The following is a 13,388-nucleotide window of genomic DNA, read 5'->3' on the forward strand; positions in this document are numbered from 1 at the left end:
GCACTGATGGTGTGTGGATTGCATCTGCAGCTGCTGCACTCCTGCACAGTGCACACACACACACACACACACACACACACACACACACACGTTCCTCTCTCCCTCTTTCTCACACACACACACACACAGTCGTACATAATGTTCATTTCCCCCAGAGACAGTTGCCACTCCTGCATAGCTGCACAGTTAGAATTCTGTGGATGAGGCCAACATTACACACAGCATGCTCCTAAATTCCTATCATTTATTACACCAGGGCTCGACTGGGTCATGAATAACGCCCGGCTAACGAAGGTCCGGGACTGTGCCACTGATTGAGGCCATCAGATCCACCAGAGAGACACAGTCCACCAAACAGGAAAAAGGATGACCAGGTTCCTCTCTCTCTCTGGTTTAAAAACCAACCATAAATACAAGCACAGAAGTTCTGTGTAATTGCCTAGAACTACATCATTACCATACAGCTATGGTGGTTATTTCTATTTTATGTATCTTAAGAAACTGGCTCACAAGTCCAAGTCTCGAGAATTAAATAGATCAAGTTGGCGTCTCGATCGATGATGGATGAACACGCCGTGCGATAAAGCGTCTCCTTCCGTCCGCTTACGATACGGCACGTTCTCAAGGCCCGACACTGTTGTTCGGAGGCAGCCGTCAGTGTGAGTCAGCGGAGTGATTAAGAGGCTCCGCGTCTCACCTCCTGACGGGGAACCACATGACACGATGTCAGAAAGATGAGACAAGCCGTTTGAACGTTACTCACGTACTTACTCGCTCCGTCTCTTGCGATCATTTTAAGAATTACGTTCCGCTTCGGTTGTATGCAAATACGCAGCCCGTGAGCGGTGAGGAGATGGGTTACGGTATCTGACCTACATTACAGTCAGGCAGACATTTACATAGGCTCATGATAGTACAAAATAGGTCAAGTGGCAAGTTTGATTGTTTTTGTTTGTTTTGAGGGAGACACTGTTTATAGCTGCTATAACATATATGAGAACAGTAACTAACTGCTTTCACAACACTAAACCAAACGATAAACGTATAAAAGTACGTTTCGTTCTTTGATAAACTGAGGTGAGGGGTCTAGTCATCACAGACCTGCCACAACAAGACACAGGTGTGACAAAAGTGTTCACGGTCATGCGAAGAACCTGGGGAAGAAAAAAGAAGAAAAAAAAAAAAGAAAAGACAAAACAGGAACGTGATGGATTTTAAATTTTATATATATATATATTTTTAAGTTAGTGTTTTGGTCATTTTTGTTCATAAAAGCTGTGAAGCGTCTTTAATGATCTCTGAGAAAAATCTCGTTTTCATCTCAAAAAACAACTAGAAAAACAACTAGATAACTAACTAGTAACTACTAATAGCAGGAATATTTTGTCGCGTGCGAGTAATTACACGGACTGTAATTAACGTAATCGTGCACGTAAATCTATTTCGTACGATCTGGATTTTATTAAAAGCGTCAGGCACTAAGACCCGTCGGAGTCAGTACGAGATACGCTCACGCAAAGTCGTGGAATCCCCTCCGTGACAAAAGGAAGAGGGAGACGTGTCCGATGAGACGGGGTGCGATGGCGGGGGAGAATGCCGTATGCTCTCTAACGCCCACCTGAACAATGAATATGAATCGGAGTGCGCGGGATTTGTGAGCGGCCACGCTGCACCCACGTGAACCGTGCCAGCGGCGGCATCTGGTGCGGTGGTAACACGAGCAGAAATTCAACACATGAACTCCGGTCTGCAATTAAACTGTCCGCTGTGTGAAGGCAGCAGGCGGCGCGTCCATTCACTTCCAAGTTTAAAAGCAGCTTCTTTTGTCCACGCGCCACGTCGGGAGAAAGCCGTAATGGCGCTCTCTTGTTTACCGCCATAAAACAAACGTTTATGGCCAACAGATGCTAAAGCTAACTTCTATGCTCTCCTGTCTAACGTGGAGAACCGTCCTTCGGCTGAGGGTGACCTGGGGTTAACCTTCCCCCCGACGTTGCCACGGCGACAGAGGGGTGAAGAAAATAGGGAGAAGTCAGACGGAGGAGAGTTATGTCTGGAAACATGGGTTATACACAGCTTTACCCCACACACACACGCACACATCTTACTGATATCGGTACAAAATTCTACGACACAAGCTAGTTTGAACGATATTTGGATATTTAGGGGCGCTAACAAAATGGCTTCTGAATGTACTCTGTGTAATACTAAACATTATCGTTTCTGCAGTAACTGAACAAAACACGAGTGCTTTGCAGAGCTATAAAAGGAATAAGACGATCCGCTGTGGGTGTGCTGTTAGAGGAAAATAATCAGCGTCGGGTGGTAGTTTGTTATTTCTTGCTTAACAATTTAGGAAAAACGAAACAAATTTTCGAGTAGAACAATAATAATAATAATAATAAGAAGAAGAAGAAGTAGAATGTTATGAAGAAAAGAATGTCGGCTCTCTGAAGCAGATACGAAAACTCCTCTCTGACGTGAGCTCACCTCGAATCGGCTTTTCCCAGGTTCCCGCTTGCAGGATACAGGAACGTTTGGTTCCCCTCCATCTCGATCACACATTTTGTGTTCAGGTCCTTTTCTGTTGACAAATATGGAGAGACACAGCGGATTCAACATTCTGTACAGCACGCACACACTACGATTTATGTGTAATAAATAATAATAACAGACTGATGCGGCTGCTATTGAAGAACAAAATGGTGGGGGGGGTGAAATGGGACATGGAAATGTTTTGGCTTTGTGTGTGTGAGTGAGAGAGAGAGAGAGAGAGAGAGAGGTCTAAACAATGAATTACTTAAAATACCAGCCATAACAATACTCCTGCCTGAAGACAAACACACACACCGACAGCAAACTGAACAGCGTCCTCGTACCGTTTGTTGAACAACGAATGCAGGAAGTTGTTTTGTTGACTTTAGTGGTAAACAAGCTTAACCGCATATATTCCATCTGAATTAATTACAGTAATCGGTTTGTTTAGCTGGAACTGAGACTCGGGCATGTCCGTACACGGTGCCGTTCGTAAGAACAAACGGTAATCGCTTAGCAACAGGAGCGTCACGCATCCCGTCCTCCAGCTGTGCGACTCCTACGTCGTCTGTGTAACGATTTACATATAAAATGACACAACCTGAGGTTTAATTGAACATTGACGGAAGGAGTCTCCAGTGTCAGAGGTGTAAATATAACGACATTTCTTAAATTAAGAAATAATAACGTTACACTGGCAAACTGTTGCGGCGTAAGAGGAATAAAACACGTCGGGACGTGCCGTCATGGGAAAATTATCAACTTAACGGAAACAACCGCTTCATCACGCCACTTCATCCTCGATTATGTTCCTGTAACGGCGTCATACCGAGCGTTTTGTTCCTTATACATTCGCTACAAATACAAAAGAACCAAGAGATATTCCAACAGAACCTTCGGTACTGGTCCGGTAGTAATTTTTCATGAAAGACTTTTTACCCTCCCCATTTTACGACCCCTCGAGGCATTTCAGTGGGGGGACGTTATGATATAGATCATAATCTTGGTCTACGGTAATAGTATTAAAGCTGGTTTAATGTTTAATTTAACTGTTTGATGTTAAATATGCAAAACGTCTGAGCACGTTTTAATAACCGCATGCAAAACATTCGCCACGCCAATAAAAAAAAAAAAAAAAAAAAAAGGGAAGTAAGTGTTGGACCAGGAAAGTAAATTCTATTCGAACACTATTTGATGATAAATAACCATTCGGATCAAAAACGTTCAGAGCTTTAGCAGCTCGGTGTTGGAAACTAGAGAGGAAATGTCGCTGACTCAGAAATCCTTGGAGAGGACACGGCACGGCGTGGAACCAAAAATGCCAACCAACAGCTCGGTTTAAAGAGGAAACCTCGGTTTCCTGCCCACTCCGAGAGCCGAGGAGGAACTGGAGGAGAAACTGGGAGAGAACGGAGCTTGCGGCTGGGAGAAAAGAACGTGTCGAAACATCTGACGTACTAATACATGTTAAGAGAGACTGATAATAATAATAATAATAATAATAATAATAATAATAATAATAACTGCACCGGCACAGTAAGTGTGCAAAGTGTGTTTTTTTTTTTTTTAACTCAGTAAATAATCAGTAAATTGAGAAGCGCCGCCTCGTTAGTCATGCACAGTGTACAAACCCTACACGTCAGTCTGACAACAGATAAGCAGGTGAGCTCATCGCTTTCCTGTCAACGTGGAGCGTCAGGAAATTATTCGAACGGTCGACGAATTTCCTCGCTCTGATTTTTGGACTCGAACGAGAAGAACGTGAACGTGCTGCTGTTATGCAACGTTAGCAAATAGTTCATTACGGCTCGCTGAGACTCCCTTCCTTCTTTTGTTCACGCACACACACACGGAAACAGAACCGAGGAGAGATCTGAGGAAGTAAGGCAAGGACAGACGGCAGTCCACATCTGAGTGAACTCCGGTCTGCTGATTTTATGGCGTTTAAAAAGACTACAGAAACTCTCAAAAAAAAAAATAACGCTATAAAGACCTAGACAGAAATATATATCTAAAGCCGAATCTTAAACCTGTACCCGAGTGAGATTAGAGATTAATACGATCTCAGAGCGTTTAAGGTCGTCTTGTGACCGAATTTTTTTTTTTTTTTTTTTTACACACAAATCCAACACGTGACGACTTTACATGCTTCGCTGCCTTTTATTTACTGAGGCGCGTGGACAAAGTTCACCTTCCAGAAATGTCCGCACCCGGACGTTCGAGTTTCACGTAACAACACTGAAAGTCCGAGTTATCTTTCTGGGAAAGATCCAGAGCTTCACGGGTACATCACCAGGACGGAGCAGTGTGTCCTTATGATGTCCTTTTTTTGCATGATAGCACGATGACAAATCCCTTCCAATAAAACCTCCATTTTGTAAACTCGACCCAGGGTCAGAGACCAACTGATATGCGCGAATATTTTAACGGGTCTCGTCGTTACGACGGAACGATGCCCGTTTCCGACACCGCGTCTCGTACACGGTGCGCAAGCTGTCGTGTCTGAAAGCATGGTGCACTCCTGAAATCCCACGATGCACTGCAGTAGCTCGGTGTGCAAATGATGTGGTGTAACTGTAAAACAAATTCCACAGCTTCCGCTCCAAACATCATCCAACAATATTCAAGCTCGTTATTTTACCTCCTGGTTAGGGCGGCGGTGGATCCAGAGCCTATCCTGGGAATGCCGGGAGTGAAGCGGGAATACACCCTGGATGATGCGGTGTTCCGTGTCAGATCAGATCTATCATACTTCTGATTGTTGTGCCAATATGAGACAAGCGTGACAACACCTGCATAATCATGCTGAGGGACGGGAAAAGCTAACCCTTAACCCTAAATACCTCTCATAAATAATGGCACCCTCATCAATGAGGTTGTTTAAACTTTCGTACCTTTTATATGCATAAATATTCGTTTAAGACTAATTAAAAGGTACATAATTTGACCTCGAGGATCTATTGTAAAGCTTAAAAGTAGACCACAAGCACCTTCCGGGAAATAAAGGGACAAAACATGCATCAATAATGGTACCTGCGAGGGCAGGAGAGGATGAGAGAGCGTATGAGCGTGAAGGAGAGGGTATGAGGTCGTAGGAGGGTAGGAGAGGGTAGGAGAGGGTGTGTCACATTCCAAACATGTCATCAATAAAAGACAGTGTAATGACATCATAATGACATCATTAGGAAGTGAGATTTGGTTCCTCACCTCTCCGGTTCATGGGTCGGACGCGGACGGCCACCTTGACGTTCGAGTCGTTCAGGCTGGTTTCTCCCATGTTTGTACACAAACACAGTTCTCCACAAGAAGACCAACGTTAAAAGAGAGATCTAGTCGGAGGATCCAGACAGACCCATATACATATACACATACTTATCCATAAATCTTAGAATCCTTTAGAAACGCGTTATTTATTTCTGGAACATCTCAGCCTCCAGGGCAACAAAGTCACGCCAAGGAAAAGAGGCCATGATAAGCTCAACCTTCTTCCAATTCACATCTTGGTCTTCGCCGTGTAGTTCTTCATGTTGATTTAGAGTTAGTAAGATGATAAATATTCCTAAGAGTCGATCAGAAAGCTGACAGAAAGCCAACTCCCTGCTGGAGTGCCACAAATCTCAACTGGAAATCACGCAGGGCCTCAAATATTTACTCCCTGAAACCCAAACTGTCAACGCGCTTAACAGAACTTTTTAACCTAACTTACGTTAGATTCGGTTCCGAGTCAAGTTGCTAGCATAACCGCTGGACTGACTTGAATGTTGATTAATGTCTTGTGCAAATAAAAAATCAGCACTGGTTCGTAAACTTAAACCGAGAAAAGCAATTCTCCCCTTTCTTAGCTGAATTACCAGTCTGTTATTCCTCTGTATTAAGAATTTCACTAGCTAAACTCCGGCTATGCTAGTTATGTATCTATGTAAATTATTTATTAGCTAGCTAGCTGACGTATCACGGAACCTTCATTTCAAACTGATGTGTTATCAATGAAATTTTTTAAAAGCCTAAATAATATGATAAACCTTTCGAAAGACAAAGGGGGGGAAAAACTAAACCATGACAGACAGTGTTATTAACTTAAAACGCTACAGCTAGCTAACGTTACATAGCAACGGCGTTGACTGGCTAACGGACTCGCCTCCGATTTCATTATTAAACCCACGGAGCGGCGCGTGACACAGAATTAAATCCGTCCCGGCGAACCCGACATCATTTCTTCAAGATTCTCCCCAGACGACGATGTCGTATTTTCTTTGTCAGTGTCATATCAGGAAAGCGAAGGCAGGGGCGAAAAAGCGAAATAAAACGTCGCTTAAATGGGAAATTCCTGACGTAGCCAAGTGCACGCGCGACAGCCTGAGAATTCACGACTTGCGCGTTAAAATCAGCTAACATATTAGCTTCCTCCCATCAGTCGCCCGGAATAAGCCCCGCCCCTTCACTTCCGGGTTGTTGTTTTTTTTTCCGTGAAGGGTTGGGCAGCTTATCGCGCCATCGTGGTGAGGTAATATGAAACCTTTACCTTTCGCGTCATTGTTGTGAGGTCAAAACGCGCGCTATACAATACCGTATGTCTTTTTAAAATATTCTGATTTATTTATGATTTGTTAACCCAAAAGTTACCATGTAATCGATAAGGGACTAAAATATTAAACAAATGAATTTGATGTTCCTAGGATATACAAAAAAGTAGGCTACTTATATACCTAAAAAAAAAAATAATAATATTATATTAATCGTGCATTGTTTTCAAGAATGCCTAAAAGCATCCCATTAACACTCAAAATGTCTGTGTAATATATTTAAATATTATATATAATATTATATAATAATGTTATAAACAACATATTAATATATTGCATATAAACAAAACATAATACTTTGTTGTTATTATTATTAGTAGTAGTTGTTGTTGTAGAAATAGTAGTACTAGCAGTGTTGTATTAAGTATTGTAAAATATTTACAATATCCAGATTATTTACAATATGAGAACAAGGTCTGCAATGCAAATGCAGTAGTTAAAAAATAATAATAATAATAAAGTTCAATGAACTGTTTATATAATGTCTATAAAACATTTAACAGTTATAATATTAAGTACAAAATGTTTAATTTCCCCCCAAAAAACGTAATGTGACAAAAATGATTGTGATATTGATATAATATGGTCATATTGCCCCGCCCTAACTTCAAGATCATATTTCAATCTATAAATGTTCTTTAATTACAATACCGTTCTTGTTATTAGATCTCTTTTAATCATTTAATAATAGTGTATAATGTCATTTGTTATCTTTTGAATCGACCATGCTGTGCGATTGCTGCATCAAACAGTTTCTACCACACTGAACCCAGTTTTATATGAATTAATAATTAATATCGGTACATTAATCAATATTGCAACTGTTGTTTAATATTCTACACAGCGAAATCCCCAGTGTTGATTTAACACCCAGAGTGGTGAATTTACACCCTACAGTGTTTATATAAGTCCACTGGACACGAATGAACACTCGGGGTGTTAATTCAACACTAGGGATTTTACTGTGTACGTCATGTCATGAGCTCTAACATTTGGTTTCAGGTATAGCTTCTATTCTCAGGACGTCAAACAAGTCAAACTATAATGCTGTGGTGACATCTGCTGGTAATATGCACTTGATCCACATTTCACAACACATTTCATCCACTCCAGATTTAAAACAAATCAACAAGATCCTTCAACTCAGAGCAAGTTCTGAGCACCTGCACTTTCTGACTGTCTCTGTCTGAATCATGCCATTTTGCTTTTACACTGTTTTTCCAAATACATTAATACAGACACATGAATTTGCTTTTCTATTGTCTCTAAATATCATTTATATTAAAAAGACACTGAAATACTGAAATATCCACATGTGGACACCAGGCGTCAAAGACATCAAAGAGGTAAAATATGGTAAAATAATGATTGCTGAAAATTTAAAAAAAAAAAAAAAATCAAATAAATACATAAGTAGATAGAAAGACAGATCAATAAATAAAAATAAAACTGTATTTCTTTGTTTTTGTTAATTTAAAATAAAAAGCCAATGTATTATTAATTGATTATTAACTATTATAATATTATCTCAAAGATTATGTTTATAATTATTGCATATTTCTGTAGCCTATATAATGCTGAGTATTTAAAAACATAATATTTTAAACTATTAATACCATTTTAATATTTAATATTAAAATACTTTATAGAACTTATTTAGGATATTATAATCATTAATATTATAGTAAACATATTATTAGCAATTTCATATTAATAATAATATTTCCTGTAATAATATAATATTGTTGTTGGGTTTTTTTTTTTATTTTAATGAAGAATTATATTTTAATGAACAAAAAGAAATGGCATTAATATATATATATATATATATATATATATATATATATATATATATATATATATATATATATATATATATATAGCCATTTTCACATGGCTTTCAGATTTATGATGATCGTCTGTCAGAAAAAAATGTACAGCACCTGAAACCTCTTGCACAGCGCTGTATTTTTACTAAAAACAATAAGACACTGACCCCATTAAAGAGCTACAGAGTGTGAAGCAATTGTTGCACTAGATGGAGCCAGACGCTGAGTCTTCACATCTGCTGACAGTAAATGTATAAATGTATAAATGTGTTATATTTGGCACTGAACAAAGGAAAGATTTATTATCTATATCCTTCTAAGATATTTTTTCTTGAAATCTAGTGCACCAAATAGCAATTTCCAAAGCTAAACTGAATTTACAAATAAAAATGTGCATACATGTGCTAATACCTGCCGGGGCATTCGAGAGGGAGGGTTGGGGGTTTAAAAAACACTATGAAAGTGCCTTCTTGGGTCCCCCTATGGTAGATTAAATGTGATACAGTGCCCTCTAGGGTGTCCTTACAGTAGAGAAATGCGATGAAGTGCCCTAATGGCTGCACTTCAAATGGAAAAAAAAATGTGATGAAATGCAAACTATATATATATAAAACTTTATGAAGTGCCCTCTGAAGTGCCCCATGTGCAAAAAAACAAATGAAGTGCCCTCTAGGGTGCCCCATATGTGTGAAAAAAACATGATGACGTGCCTTCTAGCGTGTACATCCAGTGGAGAATGTGTGACACAGTGTTCTATAGGTCTTCCACTACGTGCAAGAAAACATGACTAAATGCCCACTAGGCTTCCGCAACGTGCGAGAAAATGTGGTGACAGGCGCTCTGGGGTTCCCCTATGTGTGAGAAAACATGATAAAGTGCCCTGTAGGGTTCCCTTACATGAGAAAACATGATGGAATGCCCTCAAGGGTTCCCCTATGTGTGATCAAACACACTGAAGTGCTTTGAAGCATTACCTCACATGAGAAAACCTGATGAAGTTCCCTCTAGGGTTCTCCTATGTGCAAGAAAATGTGATGAAGTGCCCTCTAGGGTTCCATTATGTGCAAGAAAACATGATGAAGTGTTCGCTAAGGTGCCCTTATGTCTGAGAAAACATGAAGTAGTGCCCTTTAGGGTGCCCCACATATGAGTAAATGAATTGCACATGAGAAATGAAGTGCTGTCTGGGGCACTCTTTCAGTGGAGAATGCGTGATGCAGTGCCCTAAAGGCTCCTGTCCATGCAAGAAATTGAGATGACATGCCCTCTAGGGTGCCTCTATAGTAGAAAAAAACACAAGTTAATGACCTCCAGATGCCCCGTTTTCTTCCCCTTTGTATGTAAGAGGTGCCCTTTTTATTTATTTTTCCAACCCTGCCCCTCAGACAGCTTGACTCCACCATAAACAGATTTACTTTATGAATATAATCAAACCTTTCACATATTCCCCTCATTAAATATGCGCAAGAATATTTTGGCTATTTATTGCATCCGTAGAACTTTTTAATTCCTCAACTTTCCACCAACACAGCGTTTTATTCATTAAACCTGCCATCCGATTCCTTTGGATAGCTTTGTTATAATACAATAATTCCTAATAACAGAACGAATGAGGCTTGATTCACGGCGCACCTGGGATCACACCAAGTGCTCTTACGTGAGTCAGATTTACACTGAAATGTCAGTGTGTTTCCTGCTCCGGTGCTGAAGTCGAGCTGGCTTTCTGTAAGAAGAAAAAAAAAAAGAAAGACTTAAAGTTGTAGCACTGAAAACGTTCTCGATGGTACTGTGAAAAGAAGGAACAGAAAGAAAGTCAGAACCACATATAATCCTAGATAATAATAATAATAATAATAATAATAATAATAATAATAAAGTTGTATTTCAGCCATTTTGCTTTTATAACCAGAAGGCTGTGAGCTCAAATCCCTTGGTCTGAATCAATGCATTTAGCGAATAATTAAATGTAAACACTGATATACAGTGCCAAATAAAGGTTATACTCCAGGTTGGCACGTTCTCGCCGTGCTGCGGGGGTTTCCTCCGGGTACTCCGGTTTCCTCCCCCAGTCCAAAGACATGCATGGTAGGCTGATTGACATGCCCAAAGTGTCCGTAGTGTATGAATGGGTGTGTGAACGTGTATGTGAGTGTGCCCTGTGATGGATTGGCACCCTGTCCAGGGTGTACCCCGCCTTGTACCCCCTGTAGGATAAGCGCTATAAAAAATGGATGAATGGATGGACAACCGTTATATAACTTCAACAATAAAGATGCCATGTGTAATGTTTGAAAGTTTGAATAATCATATAAATGTCACTGCCATTCTCTGCCATTCCCTTTGCTATTCTCAGGTCCGGAAATGTGCTCCGCCCCCAGGCAGATCAGAACTGCGCAGTTACGCCTCTTTTCCATAAAAGGCAACCCACGAGGCATCAATCATCACGTACTATATTTCTGATCCATGAGAAGTTTTATTATTAATTAATGTTGTTTTGACACAAACGATGATAGAAATGTATATGTACTGTACTGTAAGTGGTAAGCGTAAATAATGGCGGGCTGCGTTTACAGCTGCTAATTTACTCAACAGGATTTTCTAACAGTGCTAACCAGTTCTTTAAAGAAATAACACTGACCTATATGTTAAAATCACGATTCTGATTGGTGTTGGTCCATTTTCTATAACAGCAGCTCTGACAGTAGTGCGGCTGCAAATTTATATTAACGCGCCCCTTCCGATACTAATGGTTTCTATAGCAACAGCTCATTCACAGTGACGTGTAATCGTTAGCATTCTAGAAGGAGATGTTTATTTAACGTTTATGGAAGGAGTCTCCAGTGTCAGCGCTTTGTAACACTCAGAGGTAAAGCTGTAATTGAAGTTTTCCGACATCTGTACACCTTTCTTTTTTTCTTGTTGCAGTTTCTTGGTAACATGACAAACTGCGAAAAAAGACAGGCTGGTGAGGGAACGACTGTTTATAGCTGCTATGACGTAAGTGAGAACAGGAAATTTGTTTCACGGATGCTCCACAACATTAAATGTAACTATAAAGGGATAAAAAGTATAACGTGTCATTCTTTAATAAACTCATTTTAAAAATGTAAAAGTTGTGGACGTGGCGTTATAGAAAATGAATCGACGCTATGCGCTCACAGTAACTCCGCATCTTTAACACCACAACCTTATTTAATTCATTCTAATTTTAATTGCGAATTCAATTAAAAGATTCCCATCGCGTGACTCTTTAGAGTCAGGACGTAATTATTCCTTTCTAAATATACACGGCCCTTTTTGAAGCTCGGTAATTTAGTGTAAATGTTACGGTGTTTTTAGTACTCGCTGGGCTTTAGAGGGAGCCGCTGTGATGTGTTTAGCCGAGGCGTCCTGGGGAAAGGCCACAGGCTTTGAACCCTCTGATGCTGCTGTCCTCCTCCTCTTCCTCCTCCTCCTCCTCCTTCACAGCTCCAGCCATTGTAGTTCTGTCTTTTCTGAATATGTCTACGTGTATAAAAGTGTATATTTAGGTGAAAGCGGATAGATCTGAGTATAACGTCAGAGAAAAGAAAAAAGATTATGCTCAGAGGAATGATTGCTGCCTGCGTTTGCCGAATCAAAGCCCAGATTTAAATCCAGTTGAAAATCTAAGGAATGATCTGCAAATCGCTGCTCGCCAACATTCTCCATGTAGTTTGGCATGTAGAGCTGGAGAACATTTGCAGTGAGGAATGGAAGAAAATATCAAAATCAGACTGCGCAAAGCTCAGCGAGACAAATCCGAGACAACTCAAATCTGTATCTGCTGCAAAAAATAAAAGACAATTCACCCTGAGAGGCTGGATGCTTATCAGTTAAACAGTTTAAGGTTGTTGGGTTGGTGGTTTGTTTGTTTGTTTTTTTCAAATTATTGTGCCAACTAAATACTTCATATAATTTTATTTATGTAACGAGTCACTTCATAAGGAGCAGAAAATAATCCCATTCTTGTAATACAGCCGAGAGAGTCAGTAATCACTGGGGGGTGAATACTTTCTGGAGGCACTGTATATTAGCTCCAGCGCAAAACTAACGAGGCAAACGTCACCAAATACAGTATGTCTCCTCTGACTGACTACGTTTCAGCTAAATTACCGTATGTTCGTTTAATTCATTTACACCCGTACAACTGTTCTTTTAAATCCCGTCAGCAGATCTCTGGGGTTTGATCTCACATCCTTCTGGTCCTTCTAGCACACAGTCGTGAACTACAAAATGTCATGTTATATGAGAGAATATAATACAGCAGAATTAATCCCTATTTTTATTATTATCATCCATTGTGATTAACTGCAAAAGGAATTCAATTACAGCCTAATTAAATCAGGATGTTTGCATGTTTCATTTGGTGTTTATGAAGTGATTTATCTTTATTCTAAAACGCGATAAGAGACAATTTTCT

At 39.9% G+C, this 13,388-nt stretch overlaps 1 protein-coding gene across 2 annotated transcripts in view; it reads right to left on the reverse strand.

The window, feature by feature from the left end:
- The window catches only part of kif13ba (kinesin family member 13Ba), a 33,902-nt gene extending 26,955 nt beyond the window's left edge, over window positions 1-6,947 (reverse strand). For both annotated transcript variants that reach the window (XM_053682953.1, XM_017476351.3), the window contains exons 1-2: window positions 5,743-6,947; window positions 2,491-2,584 (exon numbers count right to left, since the gene is read on the reverse strand). In XM_053682953.1, the coding sequence (XP_053538928.1) occupies window positions 2,491-2,584; window positions 5,743-5,812 (164 nt within the window). In that variant the 5' untranslated portion in view covers window positions 5,813-6,947. The remainder of the gene's footprint in view (window positions 1-2,490; window positions 2,585-5,742) is intronic.
- Window positions 6,948-13,388: the final 6,441 nt, after the last annotated feature.

Source organism: Ictalurus punctatus, chromosome 9 (assembly GCF_001660625.3).
Source record: "Ictalurus punctatus breed USDA103 chromosome 9, Coco_2.0, whole genome shotgun sequence".
Classification (NCBI taxonomy): Eukaryota; Metazoa; Chordata; class Actinopteri; order Siluriformes; family Ictaluridae; genus Ictalurus; species Ictalurus punctatus.